At 44.3% G+C, this 20,584-nt stretch overlaps 1 protein-coding gene across 1 annotated transcript in view; it reads right to left on the bottom strand.

Moving 5' to 3' along the window:
* The window catches only part of ANO2 (anoctamin 2), a 292,358-nt gene that overhangs the window by 201,626 nt on the left and 70,148 nt on the right, over positions 1 to 20,584 (bottom strand). Inside the window, exons 5-7 of the mRNA XM_006128152.4 lie at positions 18,758 to 18,856; positions 3,539 to 3,690; positions 1,177 to 1,231 (exon numbers count right to left, since the gene is read on the bottom strand). Coding sequence (XP_006128214.3) covers positions 1,177 to 1,231; positions 3,539 to 3,690; positions 18,758 to 18,856 — 306 coding nt within the window. The remainder of the gene's footprint in view (positions 1 to 1,176; positions 1,232 to 3,538; positions 3,691 to 18,757; positions 18,857 to 20,584) is intronic.

Raw genomic sequence — 20,584 nt, 5'->3', positions numbered from 1 at the left:
AAAAAGAACTAATATTTGGCTAAATCCTACTTGCCATTTCTCACAATACCAGCCACATTACTTTTAGCAAGACCACTCAACTAAATACTAATAATGAGCTTCCATATAGCACTTTTTTTAGTAGCTCTCAAAGTGCTGTATAAAGAAGGTTGGTGTCATTATCCCCATTTTGGCAGACCATGAAACTGCATTACAAAGAGGGGAAGTGACTTTCCATGGGTCACCCAGTAGGGAAGTAGCAGAACCAGAACCAGAAATAATCAGGAGTTGCATCTATATTTGTTCATTTTTCCATTGCTTTCATCTTGGTATTGTAATAATTTTGCTTATTTTATGCATCTAGAACAGGGGTGAGGAACTCAGGCCCAGGGGTTGCATTCAGCTTGCCTGGATCCCGCCCCCAAGGCTCATGCCTCCTCCCCCCCCAGCACTGGGGAGCCCACACCAGTGCTCCAGCACCCCTGCTATCCCACTGCGTGACTGGAGCACACAAAATCTACTAAGCCGGGACCCCTAGGCTCTGGTGTGCGAGAGGAATGTGGGGAGTGCCTTTCTTCTTCTCAGTCAGGGGTAACTTTATCTCAACTTTAGTTTGGATTTTGTTTTGTTTTGTTTTTCTTCTCACTTGTGTGTGGCCCCCGTCTGATTTTTCTGTGGGTGGTTGCCTTCTAACCCAAAAAAGGTTCCTGATCTAGAGAGCCTAGAAATGCTATAGAGTGGTCAAATCCTCTATTTCTATAACTCAGTTTAATGCCATTGAAGTTAATAGATCTAAAGTAAAATAATCCTTTGTAGACTCCGGCCCTGAAACCTGTTGGCCATATCCTTCAAGGAATTAAGTGGAATTATTCCAGATTTATACTAGTTTAAGTGAGAGGTCTTCTTTTCAGCAACTGACATATTTACCACAATATCTAAATAAATATATTAAGAAGCATGACAAAATTAAAACATTTTATATATGAAGATTTGACTCTTTCCCAAGCAGTTACAAGACAGATGGCTTGTTTACCAACTGTCTGGATCTGTTGCACCTGATTGTACTTTTCTGTTGCTATGAAACAATAAGCAAATAGTGACGAAGTCGGCAAGGAGAGCCAAGTGCATTCACTGTGGAAGCAGATACCATCAAGCACAGCAGATTCTGTCAATACGAGACCACATATGCTTACTTACTATTCGACTGCGGGTACCATTGTCAAAAAATGTGTCTTTGTCTTTAATGTTGTACCTTAAAATGTTGAGAGACAAAATGAGTTACATTTTCATGACTGCTACTAATGAATAGGATTATATAACAATTTGCTTAAGAAACCATCTGAAACCATTGCAACAAAACCTGTATTAAATGACCATTCAAGTAAAGGCTTGAGAAAAAACAGCTGCTTAAAGCAGAGGGAGGTGAAGCAGAACTGTATGCATTAGTTGATACTCTAAGGTGGTCTTTTAAGACAGGAGGTTGCCTCATCCTATTGAGCTCTACAAAGATTTCAGTATATTAAGAAGACTATGGATTACATAGGCTGAAAGCTATAATTGGAGGAGTTAATACAGAAACACTATCCAAATGTAAAATAGCTGAAGGAAAGTTTTTATTGTTTACATAGAATGACATTCACATTTTTCCTTATAAAATAGCCGCAGTGTTCTAACATTCCCTTGACTCAATTAATGCTATCAGATTTCAACTCGCCTTATTGCAGATGTTTCATTACTCTTTTCAGGATGACTAAGTCAATACATTTGCTTTCATACAATCAATCTGCAACAGTTATGTAATTATTATTCTATAACTAACTATTAACCAAACCCATGAATCCTCATCAGTGAAATTAACTTTGCCAGTTTACTCCTTCTGGCTTACTTAGCATGTATTCAGGATTAATGAAAAGGGCAACAAATGATGTTGTAGGTCACTAAATTTATATGACTTTATTTGTCAGACATAAATGCAGGGAATCAAGCATTAATGAGGTAATAAGAACTGTTAAACTGCATATTAGGCCCACAAGTATTACTCCGGATGGAAGGCAGGTGGCAAGAATTTCTTATTTGCATAGTATTAGCCAAGTTTTAATTACTATCATAAATCTAACCTAACCAGAAAAATATGTTTCTTTATTAGTTATATCTTTTTCCAAGCAAGAAAGCATTTTCCTTTTCCTACTCATAATTTATCTGGCACTTTCAATTCAAGTTAAAAACACATCTACATCGCTGAATATGACTCCTTCTGTTCCCAGCACTCCCACAAGTGTCCTATCCAATGGAAGCAGATATACCTACTAAGTGAAATTCTTTATTGACTTATAGCCACTGCAAAACAGCAAGCAGTATAAGTTAAATTCATATTAACTGAGGGTGTGTCTAGACTACATCCCTCTTTCGACAGAGGAATATAAATTAGACACTTCGAAATTGCAAATGAAGCCGGGATTTTAATTTCCCGTGCTTCATTTGCATAATCGTGTCATGGCGCTCTTTCAAAAAAGCACTATTTCGAAATTGAAACTGCAGTCTAGATGCGGTTCTTTCGAAAATAGAAGCCTTTTTTGAAACCTGAGGTTTACAGGATCTTTCAAAAAAGGCATCTATTTTCGAAAGAACCGCTTCTAGACTGCGGTTTCAATTTCAACACAGTGCTTTTTTGACAGAGCGCCATGACGCAATTATGCATATGAAGCATGGGAAATTCAAATCCCAGCTTCATTTGCAATTTCTAAGTGCCTAATTTACATCCCTCTGTCGAAAGAGGGATGTAGTCTAGACATACTCTGAGGTTGCCTTAGATATGCATGTGTTAAGTAGTCTTCATTCGTGTTATTTTCGCACCAAGGAACTGGAAGAAAGTGCTAGTGATAGAGGGAGCCGGTCCATCTTGCACCCTCTTGTTAGCTGCTTTTTTTGCTGTGCTGCTCTTCTGTTCTCTTGACAGATAATTCACATCAACTCACCTTCCATTAAACTGACACAGGAGGCCAAATTAAGAGGTGATGTGACAAGGTGTCTGAGTTAGTTGCACAGTGAAAGTAAGGGAGAGAGAGTATCCCAGGGACTCTGATTTTCCATTCACTTACACCAGTGGATCTCCATTAACTTTACAGGACTTATTCATGATTCACACTAGCTCAAGAGCAAAATCAGGTTCCATGCATGTCAGCTGAAGGAAGTTGATAGACTGAAGATACTGTAAAGTACGTATGGTAAGAGAAGGCAGATGGCATACGTCACCAGACTTAGATTCAGACGCACCTTTCAATTTGGCACATTTAGATAAATTCTGCTTAAAGCCAGTCAGCTTTCATTTACTTCAGTAGTAGATGCACATGCATATCTAAGAGCAGAGGGCAGCACAGATGTGAAGATGGGCCTAAGCCACAAAATTCTTATCAGGAACCAAAATACCTGATGTGACAAAAGGTTTTTTTTTAAATTTTGATTCAGATACTTACTGAAGTACTAGGTTTTACAATGGAAGGAGGACACAAACAAAAACTTACAGTCCATTTCAATAGCGTTTACATTTGAAAATACTCACAAATATATTTTCTCTCTGGAAAACGGATAAGACAAACTTTTCATCTTTGTGTTATTTTGTTGTGGCACCTTGGGCTGCAGAGGTTCTGTAACTTTGTTCCATATTTCAAAAAGCTTCTTGAGAATTCCTCCTTCTTCTTTTATTTCATACATCTGAAGGAGTAAAACCCATGTATGTTATCAAATGACTCGTGCATTTAAGGAATACACAAGTGAGCTGGATATCTGGTCCCATTTAAAATGGTTTAAAAATGGAGTTAAAATCAGTGAAGTCTCTGTAAATAGTCTACAATGTAAGAGAGATCAGACTTTGTCCCTTACTCTTTAGATTACATCAGCCATATTTCTGGTCCAGTTGCTAAGCACCAAATAATTTAGTTATGCAAAGTATTTCGCAAATGCCTCAGGAGGTGAGTTTAGGCAATAACCTCCTATCAGCCACTCACCAGAAGAATAACATAAGCTTACAGGGTCAAATTCAGCAGTAATAATCTGTAGAATAAATTACACATGAAATGTAACCCCATCAGAAAAAGGGGCTAAATGAGTGTAACCATAGTAAAAATGTGCAACTTGCATCAATTTGTCATTAACGCATGTGCAAAATAAGCCCAAGTTATATGTCTAGTGGACATAAAGGTCAAAGGGGTAGCAACAAAAGGAGCTAATGGGAAAACATAAGGCTATGTCTACACTACAAAATAAAATTGACCAAACTTACGTAGGCATGCAGCATCCAGAATAATCACATTGTTTATGCAAGGCGGCTCATATCCTCTCAAAGAATGTTTATATCCGTGGTACCCAACCTGGAGCCCGCGGGCGCCATGGTGCCCGCTGGGCCCTTTACGTGCGCCCGCGGAGCAATCTGGGCTGGCCCCGCCCCCGGGCATGCAGCAGGTGCCAGCCCCGGGCGCATGGCTGGCCCCGGCCCCGGAGCGCGTGCCGATGCCGACCCTGCCCCCTGCCCCCGGGTGCACCGCGCGTGCCCTTGCTGGCCCTAGTGCTGGCCTTGGCCCCACCCCCGGGGGCACCACGCGTGCCCTTGCTGGCCCTGGCGCTGGCCTTGGCCCCAGGGGCGCCGCACGGAACCTGGGCAGCCCCTGCCCGGGATCGCAGCACATGCCAGTGCCGACCTCGGGCGTGTGGCGCATGCTTGGCCCCGCCCCCAGTCATGTGGTCTGTGAGCGGCCCCGCCCCAGTACACGCAGCACGTGAGCGGCCCCGCCCCCAGGCGCCCGGCAGCCCCAAAACGTTGGTGACCACTGGTTTATATCAATTGTAATCAGCATGGGGCATTGCAGGCTAGCTTCTGAAAACCACAGTTGACGTAAACAATACAGTGTTTACACTGACACTGTGTTATCTTGACTCTATGCTGCTCATGAAGATGGAGTTTTTAAGTTGGCATAACAGAACACTTATATTGCTGAAAGCAAAATTTAAGTGTAGACACTTCCATAGTTCTGTCAACAGAAGTTGCCTTGCATTGACCTCATTCTGTAGTGTAGCCCAGACCTAACATAAAGCAGGCAATGTAAGTTATGCTGCTTTACCATCTGCACTCTCATAGATTGCTTTTCTGACTGATTTAACCCATCATTTACATGACTACGGGATGTGTCCCAGATCCTTCCCCTGGCAATACACCATTTTACTCTAATTTGAATTCGGCTGATCATCGTTATCTGACCAATTTCCATTTCCTTCAGTTAGTGACTGTAATTGGCTACACTGCTGTATTCAGTTCCTACACGCCACTAATAATCTTTGTACAAAATATGCCATGTAAGGTGTCATTTGAAAATGAATAGTTTGCTGGTCCATCATGTCATTGTGAAATGTATGTAGCAACGTTATAGGCATAATTAGGAACATGAACTGAAATAATTACTGAAGTGCGTTTACCAGACAAGTCTGGAGAGTGGGCACACCTGTTTCTCAAAGACAAAGGACAAGCTGATGCATCTAGTCAGATGTCATCAGAATTGATGGGCAAGCACCAGGCCATTCTTTGGCAAAGAAGCAGAACAGGAACAAACACATCTGCATCTTAGCAAACATGGAGTCTCTTTCACCACCAGACTTCTTTTCTTCATCCACAGAGTGGGAATGAACTTTATGTAAAGGTAACCCTCATGCAAATGCATTTCAAAAAGTCACTGAACTGTAACAGGGAGGGACAAAAGCGTCACAAGGAATCTCTCCCTATCCATCTCTCCACACCTTGTTACACTAGAGTGTTTACAGTGGTGCAGAAACACATGCTGTCAGCTGTGGGCATTCTGCTAATTAGCTGGCTGGCATTTGAATCTCTGCTGGGCAGCTGCCCAAGTGCTCAGCTTAGAGGGAACATTGTTCCCGGCTTCCCAGAAGCTTCCAATGTTGAGCTGAGAACCCAGGTTCCCAGTCTCCTAAACTGCCCCTATTCAGTCAGTGGAAGTCAGTCCTGACAAGGATATACACCACCGACAGGAGGACTGTAGTGTGGACACGAACCACCACAGTAATTAATATAGTCATTGAAAGTTGATCTAACATAATGCATATCTACAGTTACGTTTTACTGTAGCTATGCACCTAATGGTTAAAGCACTCACCTGGGATGTGCCCCAGGTTCTCTTCCCCTCCTCTGCCCCATGTAGAGAAGGGATGTGAATAGAGATTCACACCTGCCACAGTAGCATACATTAATCACAGAGCTATGGCATATCCTTGATTGAGTCTCTCTCAATGTCTCTAATTGAAGTTGTTCTACTTGGTATAAATAATTAGATAGCCACTGGAGTAGGGACTTGGATTTGGGCCTTCTACATGCTAAATGAGAGTCTGTTTATGTGTCCGTCTGGGTCCATTCAAGAACTCCTCCTAAAGGGTAAGAGCTAGCGCCACCAAATGTGGTAGGAAGCTTCCTCTTATCCTAACTTAGAGCAAGGTGACGGTTTGCTTGCGCCAGGACAATGAGTGGTGCCTGGAATGTGATTGTTTGTCATCAAATGGAAACGGAGGGCTCTGATAGCAGGAACAGTTATACTCTGGAATAACCACAAGGAACCAGCAAGTATGGGGGACAGTTATACCTCACAATGATCACAGGGGGCCAGCAAGCATTTCAGGCCTGGGGAACATCCACTGACTGGCCTGTGCGACCCCCGCCACCCTGGTCTGCCCCAGACAGCAGCCACTGGCTAGCCAGCACAGCTCCCACTGCTTGAGGCCAGCCTCAGGGAGCAGCCACCAGCCTTTATCCAGCTAGCACCCTTCATTGTGCACTGAGTATGCACTGTGCACGATGGCCCAGGGAACCTGGCTGTAGGGACTTCAGTGACTTGGTCAGTGAGGTGTCTCAACAGACAAGCGTGCCTAGAGGGTGGAGCAGCCCCATGCTGCCTGGGGGCAGGACCCAGAGCTTGGCAGGCAGGTGAAGAGAGTGCTCAGCCCTTGCCCAGGGAGCTGCTGTAGAGCTTACAGGTTTGGGGCATGAACAAGCTGGAAATGGCTTCTCTACCTTCCCTCCACCTCCACCATCACCACTGCAAAGCTTAACTGAGGGGCAGAGAGGTGACATGTGCCAGCACTGTGTGGGGCTTTGACACATGTATGACCCATGACTGATGTAGGGGAGACAGGAAACACAGGACAATTTGCATAGTTTTAAGAAAAAAGTAAGCACACCTGCAGGAGGAGTTAAATATAGGATGGTCTATAGGCCAGAAAAGCCTCGCTCAGGAGGGAGCTTAGGCTGTGGGGAAGGAGAGTTATGTTTTATTGTTGTCAAAGTTAACATTCAAGATAAAACTCTGGTAAACAGTGATTTTTGGACACTATTCCATGAATGTATCTGTATTGTGGCAAGGAAAGATCCTGATCATTCATAGGCCCACAGCCAGCCTAAGAGACATTTACTGGTAGGTGTGCAACTAAAGATCAAACACATACTGGAATGAACGGTGAATAATAAATGCATTAGTACTAAGAAATGTGAGGCAAGGCCTGTTGATTTAACATTGTTTGCCTTCTTTGCAGCTTGGCGTACTTCTGGTTCTTTTGCAAGCACGTGGATCTGCATCTCCATTTACTGGTCATGCAGACAAATAATGATGAGTAAGGTTTACAACTGGGTTTTGCTGCTGCTGTCTTGTTTTGCTTGAGCTGGCACGGCATGCTAAAAATGCTATGGAACCAGCTTCTGTCAACATTGGTTGCCAAGTAATGGTAGGTGGATCTTCATTTATCTGGGCCGGCAACAAGAAGGTGTGGAATACAGTGGTAAACTTGCTGCTGTAAATTAAACGGACCTCTTTCAGCTGAGGCATGAACCCCTGAGTAGGGCTCTATTTACATCCAATTTGGTTACACATCAAATGCAAAGCACTGAGCTGAATACTCATCTATTAATAAAGTTAGCTAGAATCCTGATCAAGATTTTAAAACATATCTAATGACTTTGAGTGTTGAACCTGAGGCAATTTAAAGGTGCCTAATTTTTTTAAAGTGCTTTTCACCTGCCTTCTGAAAATCAAGCCCTTTTAAAATGTTTAAAGTTGGGCACCTAAAAATTATAGTCACTTTATTTAAGCTGACAAAGAGTTAATATTAAATATAACCTACATATTTTACATTTTTTCCACCCTATTAGGAAACAGTTATAAAGTGTGCATCTATAAATGCTTTACAGATCAAAATGCGGTCTATTCATATTCAGCTGTTTTTCCATTAAAAACAAATGTTTCGTCAGAAGCAGAAGTATATACATGTTCAGATTTTCTCAAAGAGAAAATTTTCTGAAATAAATGGCTTATGCTGGAAAATATTTTAAGGCTGAACATTCAAAAGGTTTTGTTTATTTTTCCCCCAGATCAACATGTCACATTTAGAACTGGCCAAAACATTGCCAACTTTATTTTTAATGGAAATTGAATTTTTGACTAGGTGAACAATTTCACAGCAAGTATCTGATTTCCTAAAATAAAAATGTATTTGTGTCCAAAAACCTAAAATAAAGAGCTGCTTTTGGTCAAGATATTTTCAGTTTGGGGTACCTAAACCAAAACTGTTGGGGAGTTAGATTTTCAGAAAAAAAAACCCTATTTCCACAAATATTTTCCAGTCAGTTGTGGTTACACTCTCAGAAACTTAACAGTCTGTGCATTTTCTTTAACTGAGATTTCCTGTCTACGTAACAGAGGGGCTGTAAAATCATCTTGTCAATAATTTGTAGATACCCTCTCACACAATCTTACATTTAAAAATGTATCATTTACAATTTATGAAACACGGCGTTCCATTTTTAAATAGTAGGGGGTGCCTTTTTAGGAAAGCTGAGAACCAATCTCCCCGGCGGTGAACACTTTTTAATCCTGCATAAATTTGGCCCTTTTTTGCATTCATAGAATGAATGGGTGCAAACTGGAATACTTCTCCCCAGAAGTTTCTGGTTCATGTCTGCAGTTCAAATGCCCTTTTGATCCTCTAGCCCTATAGGTATATGTACGGAAACTAGTTTTATCAAATTATTTGCTCTAGTGATTAACATTTAAATTTACAGTAGAGTCCCTATCATCTGATGTAAATGGGACCGACACATGGTTGGATTACCGAATATGTCAGATGATAGGGAATGCTGCCGCCGGGTAAGACGTGGCCCTGGCAGAAGCCCTATCAGCTGCTCCTAGAGAGCACAGGGACAGCTGCTGCTGCTGCTGCTGCTGCTGCTGCTGCTGCTGCTGCTGCTGCTGCCGGGGAAGAAGCAGCCCCGGCAGGAGCCACATCAGCGGCTCCAGGGCACGGGGTGGGAGAACGGCCCCACTTGCTGCCCCGTTGTCCCGTGCAGGAGGGGCAGCAGCTGCTCCAAGAGAACGACGGGGCAGCAAGCGGGGCTGTTGTCCCTAGGAGCTGCAGGGTTGGATAAAGCCGAGTGTCGGATTACCAGGAGTCGGATAATCCGGACTCCACTGTAGTTTGAAAATGTACATACAGATCTGAATGATTCACTATATCCTGTTGCTTGGAACAAGAGGCTCTCCCCCTTAGTATTATAATAAGAAATTATGTCTGTGGTCAATTTTCATAGAATCATAGAATCATAGGACTGGAAGGGACCTCGAGAGGTCATCGAGTCCAGCCCCCCGCCCTCAAGGCAGGACCAAGCTCCGTCTACACCATCCCTGACAGATGTCTATCTAACCTGTTCTTAAATATCTCCAGAGAGGGAGATTCCACCACCTCCCTTGGCAATTCATTCCAATATTTGACCACCCTGACAGTTAGGAACCTCCCTTGCTGCACTTTAAGCCCATTACTCCTTGTCCTGTCCTCAGAAACCAAGAGGAATAAATTTTCTCCTTCCTCCTTGTGACACCCTTTTAGATATTTGAAAACCGCTATCATGTCCCCCCTTAATCTTCTTTTTTCCAAACTAAACAAGCCCAGTTCATGAAGCCTGGCTTCATAGGTCATGTTCTCTAGACCTTTAATCATTCTTGTCGCTCTTCTCTGTACCCTTTCCAATTTCTCCACATCTTTCTTGAAATGTGGTGCCCAGAACTGGACACAGTACTCCAGCTGAGGCCTAACTAGTGCAGAGTAGAGCGGCAGAATGACTTCACGAGTTTTGCTTACAACACACCTGTTGATACAACCTAGAATCATATTTGCTTTTTTTGCAACAGCATCACACTGTTGACTCATATTCAACTTGTGGTCCACTATGACCCCTAGATCCCTTTCCACCATGCTCCTTCCTAGACAGTCGCTTCCCATCTTGTATGTATGGAACTGATTGTTCCTTCCTAAGTGGAGCACTTTGCATTTCTCTTTATTAAACTTCATCCTGTTTACCTCTGACCCTTTCTCTAACTTGCTAAGGTCATTTTGTTTGTACTAGTAACAATATACTATACTTCTGGCTATGAATAAAGATTTAGAGTCAGATTCACCTTTATACTTCTCTGGTAATGCACAGAGGATGTAAAGTGGATCAAGAATGAATTACATTAAGCGTTATGTATTATTGAACATGCCTGTGGTCTCTGGCAGGAGTAAAGGATCCATTCTTTTGTCTCTTTCAGCAGAACAGCAAGATGCTGAAAAAGGAACAGGGCTGGTGTTTCAAAAGAGCATTCCATGCCAGCCTGTTGGCTGGTACTAATTCCACACCCCTATGCATAGATGAATGGAACTGGAGAAAGGGTGCCTCTCCGAGGCACAATTCCCCCTATGTCTTTCTTGGGGAAGTGCAGCTCTGCCTTGCCCCCCTGCTTAAGGCTTACTATTAAATGCCAGCGTCCAATTCATTCTGAGCACACAGCTTCTATTAACGTCTGTGGGAAATATAACAAAAGGAAAAACTACGTAGCACTTTAAAGACTAACAAGATGGTTTAATAGGTGATGAGCTTTTGTGGGCCAGACCCACTTCCTCAGATCATATTCTGGAAGAGAATTGGCATGACCATATATACCAAAGGAATACAATTAAAAAAGCAAACACATTATTAAATTGACAAATCAGATTTAGTACAGAAGGTGGGGTGAGGGAAAGGGAGGGAGAGAGGGAATAGCTATTTATGAGTCAATGAATGGCTAATCAGGGGTGAGAAGTGGGGAAGCTATCTTTGTAATGGGTACACATATGGGTACGCATAACCCGTGTAGATGACAACATGATCACAAGTTCAGGGAATTGTTCTCCAGGTTCAACATGGGCAACCAGCACTAAATATCACACAGACTTTCTGTTCTATGGTTTGTAAGGGAGAAAAAACCATTGTTTTGAATAGGAAGTAACGGGTACACATGTGCATACACACACATATGCAAACACACACACACACACACACAGAAACCAGCAAACAATAAGTTATTACAAAGAAAGTGACTTCTGCTTTAATGTTGTTGTCTGAACATTACTGAATGCCAACTTTACTGAATGTCCATCCTTCATAATAAAGCTTTTATTATTTTGAAGGATTTTACTCAGTGAAGTGAACCCTAATTTTTGCCAAATACTAACAGACCATTTTCTTCCTACCTGCTCTTTTATTTTTAGTTTGGTTCCAAACTCACCCAGAGGTCACTCAAATTGCATGAGCAACTCTAGACAAGCAACAGAAATAAAATTTTACTATCATAATTCCCAGCTCTTTTTACCCTCTGACCAAGCTTAACAACTCCCTCATTGAATAACAGAGCTAATTCTGATTCTATAGATGGCAACAGCTACTGAAAACGAAGAAATATTCTGAGATTCAAAGAACAGAGAAACTGATGCTGGCTGAAAAAATAATTGTTCCCTCTCCTGTGATTCTGCTAATATCAAAACCATACAACAGTTGCTGACTAGAATCACTAAATTAAGCCAGGAGCAACTCCACTGATTGCAGTAGTTACACTATTTAAATGACACCAGGATCACAAATTCAGGGATTTCCTCTTCAATGTCAACATCCTGCAGACTGATGCATAAAAGTTCTGAATCTTCTGTGTAAAAGCCAGTACAGAAAAGAATAAAATATGCCATTGTTTTTATTATACCAAAGCAAATCTGGTGTCACTGATGTCGCTGGTGTCAGCAACAGCAAAATCTTTGCTTGCATTCCCATCCCTTCACACTCACCAGTCAGCTTCTCCCTTAACACTGCCTTTCTTCCACAATGGACCTTATGCATTGGGAAAATTCCTGATAAAATCACAACAGCTACCAACTTAACCTCCTTCAAACCTCTCCTTAAAAGTAATCTCTACCACAATGCCTATGAAACCAAGCTGCCTGATCATGGCTAGACAGGTGACAAACTCTACACCTTCTTTTCTTTTTTCTACTCCCCATGTATAGCCTCACTTTTAAAAGCATAAGCTACAATACACATAACTATTAATGCTTTCTCAATTCTTCACCAAACTCGGTTTTCTTTGTATGTCAGTCTCGGTATGTCTACACTACCCCGCTAGTTCGAAGTAGCGGGGTAATGTAGGCATATCGCAATTGCAAATGAAGCCCGGGATTTGAATTTCCCGGGCTTCATTTGCATAAGCCGGGCGCCGCCATTTTTAAATCCCGGCTGGTTCGAACCCCGTGCCGCGCGGCTATACGTGGCACGAACTAGGTAGTTCGAACTAGGCTTCCTAGTTCGAACTACCGTTACTCCTCATTCCACGAGGAGTAACGGTAGTTCGAACTAGGAAGCCTAGTTCAAACTACCTAGTTCGTGTTGCGTGTAGCCGCGCGGCACGGGGTTCGAACCAGCCGGGATTTAAAAATGGCGGCGCCCGGCTTATGCAAATGAAGCCCGGGAAATTCAAATCTCGGGCTTCATTTGCAATTGCGGTATGCCTACATTACCCTCCTATTTCGAAATAGGAGGGTAGCGTAGACATACCCTCAGTGATAGGAGACACAGTTAATGCTGGTAGCTCAGTTTTAGCTATGGGTATGTCTACACCACAGCGTTATTTTGAAATAATGCAGCTACACACAAAATGCATTTTGAAATAGCGTTTTGCTATTTTGAAATAGCACGTCGACACTGAGTGTACGCTGAATCACATTTAAGTCCAGCCGGAACCAGGTGCGGCAGGGCATCAGGTCAGGAGTTACTTTGTGAGGCTGCTGCCTGAGGATATCTGAGGCCTGTGCTTAAAGGGACCTCCCTCCCCCACCCCATGCCCCTCGGACAGACGGTTCTCAGCTTTCCCTGCTTGCTTGCCTACCTCAATGAGGGACAGCAAAGCATTTTGTCTCTGTGTGCTCTGATTGCCCTCACTTGGGACACCACAACACTCTGCAACATGGAGCCACAGCTGCCCCTGGGCACCCTGGTGCTTCTCATGGATGCGTTGCTGTGAGCCTGGCTGCACTTGCTGCAGGCTGCCATCCGGGAGTCCATCGGGGGGCTGTCACTATCCAGGAAGCCCTGCAGGAGAGCTTCCACCCTGAGGAGCACTAAGAGCCTCCCTGGTCTGCCCCACTGGGGGCTTGTGCTTCATTCCTCCCTCACGTCTTCCACTTACCCCTCCCTCAGCCCCCCTTTCTGATGTCAAATAAAATACATGTATTTTCATGAACACAAACTCTCTTTATTTAACAAAACTGGGGGGAGGGGAATGAAACTCTGGTGAGACTGGGGAAAGGAGGCAGGAGAGAGTAGAAGAGAGGGTGGGAGAGGGGAGGGGGAAACCTGGGAGGAGGGAGCTGGAAGGAGGAAGCAAAGGTAAGAAGGGGGAGGGGAAGCTCAGGGCTCAGGGTTGGGGATCTCGCCGGACCAACTTGATTTTCATGCAAACCTGCTCCTGGGTTCGCATCTGGCCTTTGATGGCCAGGCTGGCAGCTATCCTGCCATAGACAGCTGCGTTTCTCTGTCTAGTGCGGAGATCATGGACGTTGGGGGCATCCCCCCCAAACTTGAATAAGGTCCATGATCCCCACCCTGGACTAGGAAGGCTCCCGCCTTCTCTGGGCCCTGGCAGGCTCCTGGGAGCTGGCAGACTGCTCCTGAGGAGTGGTGGAGGGCTGGCTGCCAGTGGCTTACTGGCTCATGTTTTGGGGTCACTGGGTCAGGGGCAGTGACTGCTGGCTCTGGACTGGCAGGCTTGGAGCTGGCACAGGCACTGTGGCCAGAGTCTATCCCTTTAAGGGCTCCAGGGAGGGGAGAGGAGTGTTCTTGGTTGAGGCTGGAGTGGCCACCAGAGCTCCCTGGGATGGGCTGGAAGCCCCCTATTTCGATATAAGTGTCTACACAGCACTTATTTTCAAATAGCTATTTTGAATTTGGCGTTATTCCTCCTTGAATGAGGTTTACCAAATTTGAAATAAGTGCTCCGCTATTTTGAATTAATTTCAAAATAGCGGTTTGGCTATGTAGACACTAGTAAAGTTATTTTGAAACTAGCCAATTAGCCCGTCATAAGATGGGATTTTCAGGTCTCTCCTCCACGTCCTATTCCCTTTCTATCTCGGTCTTCTCTCCTGAGCCTCCGGTCTCTCACTCCGTCTCTCTCTCCCCGCTCCTCCTACGGCCTCCCCCCCCCCTCGGCTCTCCTCTGTCTCCTGCCTCTCTCTCCATCTCTCTTTCTCTTCTCCCCCTCCTGCCTCTCACTCTTTCTTCTCCTCGTCCTCCTGCCTATCATTCTCTCTTTCTCTTCTCCTCCTCCTCCTGCATGGGGAGCGCGGAGCCCAAACAGCTGTTTGCGTCGCTTGCTCCCATGCGGCAGCCCAGCTGAGTGGCTGCCTATGAGCTGCAGCTGCCCCCCTGCACCATTTCCCTTCACCCCAGCACTGATCCTACAGCCTCCCAGTTGTCCCCCCCTTTCCCTTCCCCCTCCCCCTCATTCTCCCGCCCTCCCCCCCAGCCAGGCTCAGTGCCCAGACCCCACTCACAGGTGCCAATTGGAGGACTGAGCAGGGGGCAGCCATGGAGCAGGAGGCTAGAGAGAAGTGGCACTTTCCCCTTAAAAGCGCCGCTTCTCTCCAGCTGGCTGTGCAGCTGCTTGTGCTTCTCCAGCCCGCACCTCCCTCCCGGGCCCGCTCCAGGTTGCGAACTCTCCCGGGCTGGTTGGACCAGATGTCAGTACAGTAAGGACATGACGGAGGCTCCGGGCCCCGCCCCCAGGCCGTGTACGTCAGCGCCCTGCCCCCCTTCTCCTCTCACCGTGGCGCTCGACTGACTTCTGCGCCGCTCACCCTGTGCTGCATGGGACGCGCGGATCCCAAACGGCTGCTCCCATGCGGTGGCCTGGCTGAGCGGCGCAGAAGTCAGCCGAGCACCACGATGAGAGGCAACAGTACCGCCCAGAGGGAACAGCCAGCGTTTCAGCGTTACAGAGTCACAGACATTGGGCTACTATATATATGATAACTTTGCTGTGTAGACATACCCTATGGCTGCGTCTGGACTGTCAAGTTTGCTTTTGCAGAAAAACTTGCCAGCTGTCTACACTGGCCACTTGAATTTCCGCAAGAACACTGATGATCTCATGTAAGATTGTCAGTGTTTTTGCGGAAATACTATGCTGCTCCCATTCGGGCAAAAGCCCTCTTGCACAAAAGCTTTTGCACAAGAGGGCCAGTGTAGACAACGCGGTATTGTTTTGCGCAAAAAAGCCCCGATCGCGAAAATGGCGATCGGGGCTTTCTTGCGCAAAACTGTATCTAGATTGCCACGGACGCTTTTCTGCAAAAAGTGCTTTTGCGGAACAGCATCCGTGCCAATCTAGACGCTCTTTTCCGCAAACGCTTTTAATGGAAAACGTTTCCGTTAAAAGCATTTGTGGAAAATCATTCCAGTCTAAACGTAGCCTATATGAGATATAGGCTCATTGCTCAGCTTGACATAATCATTTTAGTGTGTGCTGAAGTAAGATTGCTTTGTCTTGACTAAGGCTTTAGAGCAGGGGTGAGGGACCTAAGGCCCAGCTTGCCTGGATCCAGCGCCCAAGGCTCAGGATGCTTTTCAATATGTCTCTAAATTAGGCTTTTCGGACAGATTTGCAAAGGTCTTTAGGCATCAAAATGCCTAGAAAAATCTGAGACACAAGGTGGGTGAGGTATTATCTTGTCTTGGATTAACTTCTGTTGATGAAAAAGCTAATCAAGTTGTTCCACTTTGTATTTAACTATCATACACTGAACATTTTTCCCAGACCTGAAGAAGAGCTTGTGTAGGCTTGAAAGCTTGTCTCTCTCTGCCAGGGCCTAATTAAGAAAGGGGCTGTAGGGGCTGCTGCCTAGGGCCACAAGCTAAGGGGTGCCCTGCAAACAAGACCTCTGGGCATCCAAAGGTCCAGATCTTTTTGAGAGGCCACCTTAGCCTGGGACTCTGGGCTGAAGGCAGCCTCCTGAGTGTTATCTGGCCCTGCCTGGTGGTGGGGGAGGGGAGGAAGGCATCTCCATGTGCTGCCAATCCTCCTCCCCTGGGCTGGGCTGGGCTGGGCTGGAGAAGCTCCATCCCCAAGCTGCCCTCACCAATGGGAGCTGCAGGGGTGGTGCCTGCAGGTGAGTGTAGGGCAGCGCAGGCCATGCTGAGCCACCTGCTTCACCCTTCCCCCAAAGAGTAGCCGCCCCAGGTAAGCGACCCCCACCCCATCCCTGAGCCTCCCACCCCATCCCTGAGCCTCTTTCTGTATTCTAATTCCCTTCAAGACCCCACCCCCTGCCCTATCCCAGAGCCCTCTCCTATAACCAAAGTCACTGCTTCATTCTAGACCTCACGCCCCAACCTTGAACCCCAGCCCTGAGCCCGTTCCAGCACTCTAACTCCCACCCAGACCCCGCACTCCCCAACCTCCTGTTCTGAGACCCTCCTGTATTACAAACCCCATGGCCTCAGACTGGAGCCTCCTTCTGTACCCCAAATGCCTCATTCCTACCCCCACCTCAGAACCTGTACACACAGTCAGAGCCCTCATCCCCTCCTGCACCCACCCTCCTGCCTCATTGTATGCCCAGATCTTGAACACTGTTTGCAGATCTGGTCACCCCATCTAAAAAAAGATCTATTGGATTTGGAAAGGTACAGAGAGGGCAACAGAAATGGTTAGGGAGTAAGGAACAGCTTCCATAGGAGGAGAGATTAACAAGACTGGGACTTTTCATCTTGGAAAAGAAATGACTAAAGGGTGGGCATATGTTAGAGGTCTAGAAAATCATGAACAGTGTGGAAAAATAGAATAAGGACATGTAATTCATTCCTTCACTAACAACACAAGAAGCTCACCCAATTAAATATATAGGCAGCAGTTGTAAAACAAACAAAATAAAATATTTTTTCACAGTCAACTTGTAGAACTCTTTGCCAGGAGATGGTGGAAAAGCCCAAACTATAACAGGATTCCAATAAGAACAAAATAAGTTTAAGAAGGCTAAGTCCGTCAATGGCTTGCCAAAAACTGGGAATGGGCAACAGGGGATGGATCATTTGATGCTTGTTTATTCCTCCTGATGCACGTGGCATTGGCCGCTGTCAGAAGACAGGGTACTGAGCTTGAAGGAACTTTGGCCTGACCCAGGTTGGCTATTCTGATTTTCTTATATAGAGCTGAAATCTATATGCCCCTTTGCTGTTACCCACTAGACCCCCCTCCTCTTCCAGAGCTGAGATAGATCCCAAGAGTCTTGACAGGGTCTCTCTCCACAGACTTAGTAACAAAGTAAGAATAGACATTAAAATGTTAAGACTAACTAGTGTCCCTTAAGTGACTTGCCACAAGATGTCAGACTATGTTAGTGTTAGCGCTTGAGTGGCTCTAATATTTATTTAATTTTCTTTCTTTTATATATAAATTAGATACAATGCTCCTGCTAACTGCTAAGTTGCCTGCCAAAAAAAGCAGAGTTTTCCAGTGCCTCAGTAGATAGAATTGATATGGGGCAGAATTGATATGGGGCAGGAGGGAGGGAGGAAGGAATTGATTCTTCCCTCCCACTCCCCATTTGGTTCTTGACTTCTACTGAGCATGTTCAGTAACACTGCTGAAGCTGCTGTACTCAGTCTGCCTCCCCATGCTCTCACTCTCCCCTCCCCCCCACCCATCATGGCATGCCCAGGTGGGGCTCCCCTTACCCCCCTACCAGAATCTGAAACGGCGCTCCTGGCTCTAAGCAACAGAAGCTCGTCCAATAAAAGTATTATCTCACCTATCTTGACTCTCTAATATACTAACACCAACACGGCTACAATACCACTTCAAAAATCTCACCCTTTCTTCTTTGACTGTCACCCCATCAGTGCAGATATTTCCTGTTTTCTGTATTTGCACAGAACCCAGCATAATTAGATCCTATTGGAGCCCTTTAGAACTGCCAAACCATAAATAATTCCTAGTAATAATGAAAAGAATTAGTGATAAACAAGATGTACAATATTACTTCTGGAGCCTGATAAAGCTGCTTGAAAAAACAACTTGACCAGAGATAAAAGCATGTACATTAAATGAGAGTTCTTTTAATACTTATGGTTGGGATTTTCAAAGGATTCTCAGGAAATTTGGTACCCCTTCCAATTCAAATTCAAGGAAAATCACACATTTAGTCCAACTGTGAATATTAAGTAGCACTAAAATAATTCATTGATTTAAAAAATAAAAAGCCCGATCTCCTCTTAATGATTTTAAATCTTTGTAACTCCATTGGCCTCAGTGATGTTACTTCTGATTTATATTGGTTTGAGAGGAGAATCAGACCCTTAATGTTTTTGTTTGCCTAACAGATATGAAATGGTTCTTACCTTTTTAGTGGGCATTTTTATTTTCAGAATTTCTGCTTCTCGACTAAGCACATTCCAGGGTGCGTGTATCCGCACAAAGCTCAATCCTTGGGTTTTATTCTGAAACAGAAAAAAGTGAAAATTATATCTTTCAACAGGAAAGTACAGCAACAAGGCCTTCAAATATTCTAAAACCCCCTCATTCATTGCACAAAGTAGAAGCAGCGAATTACAATATAAAATTACCATTACTGTACAGCAGCTACCACATTATTGTCGGAATGTGAGTGCCGGCATAACGCATCGCCCTACCAGAAGCACCTCTTATTTTCTTAACACAATAGCAGGGTATCATTTCTTAACGTATGCCATTGCTAGTCGTAAAAGTGATGTATTTGCAGTAAGTAACTAACATTTATTACTATATGATAGCTCTGTAGTCAGGAGACTATAAAGAAGATTAGGAAGAACCTGGTGGCTCATAAGTTTTAAAAATGGTACAGAACATTATTGTGAGAATTCTTCTCCCACTGAAGTCAATAAGATTCCCATCAACTCTAATGGAATCACATATCAGCCAAGGTGGATCTATTTTGAAAATCCTACCCCTAACCTTTGATAAGCAGGTGGCTGGTTACAGCCTTTCTCCACTTCCCCTTCCTTCTTACAGATGGTGTAGCTGCAAGAGGAAAGCTCTGCTCTTTTCATGAATATGTATAAACTTTTACCCACTCTCCGCCAACTCGTGGGCAAATTGCAACCAGAATCATTTCCACCCATAAATATTATCTCATAACAATGAAGGTTCGACATAAATAAGAGAAGTGGTCAGAAAATTATGGGTTTTTCCCCCTGTGAGACCAGGTGGGTGAGATATTATCTTTTATGAGATCAGCTTCTGCTTTCGAGTTAGAGTTCTTCAGTTCAGCAGAACAGACTGTTTGTTTAGCGTAAGTAGTTGACACATACTCTAAGTGACCCTTAAGGTGAAACATTCCATTAATACTTCTGCAGTTATAAGGGAAAATGGGAGTGGGGGGGGGGGGAGTTTAGTGGGTTACAGATTGTTGTAATAAGTCATAAATCCAGTTCTTGATTAAGACCATGATTTTTCGTGTTTAGCAAAGTTACAGATTTAAGCTCCCAGGTTTGTCTTTTGAAGGTGTTGTGGAGGTTTCCTTTGAGGATAAGAACTGAGAGGTCCGATATGGAGTGACTATTTTCACCCACAAATGATATATTGCTTTTATCTGTCAACATTTTTCCATGTGAATTCATTTGAGAGTGTAGTGATTATCTGATCTTACCCATGAAATTTTAGTAGAGGCATTTAGTGCACTGAACGAGTTACACCACATGTTGGCTATGTCTAGACTGCAGAGTTGGATATGTGTAGATTGCCACGTCCAGGGAACGCGTATGCTTTTTTGGAACAGTTTCCAAAAGGGAACACAAAGGGAACAGTTTCCAAAAAAGCGGGCACATTCTTTCGGCATGCCTGTATTTCTCATTTTATGAGGCATAAGGGATCTACCGAAAGAGGAGGTTTTTCCACATTTGGCCCTGGTTCACAATTTGCGTATCTTTTTCTGAAAAAAAAAAAAAAGCAGTGTAGACATGGCCATTATGAAATGCATGTGTAGGGCACTTTGGAGCTTGATGGCATGTGGTTGAGAAGCGCTGCATGGAAAAATTGACTGTCAAGAAACCGAAGGTTTTCAGTCAAAACCCAAATCATTTTAGTGGGATTATCTCCAATGAAAAGTCAAAAAAAATGTGAAAAGCAGAGAGATTTCAGAAAAAAAGTTCACTGAGTCAAAAACTCAATTTTCCCTTGAAAAACAATTT

Source organism: Pelodiscus sinensis, chromosome 1, assembly GCF_052426305.1.
Source record: "Pelodiscus sinensis isolate ZL-2025 chromosome 1, ASM5242630v1, whole genome shotgun sequence".
Taxonomy (NCBI): Eukaryota; Metazoa; Chordata; order Testudines; family Trionychidae; genus Pelodiscus; species Pelodiscus sinensis.
Note: the sequence above shows the minus strand (reverse complement) of the source record. Positions and strands in the feature narration are given on the sequence as shown.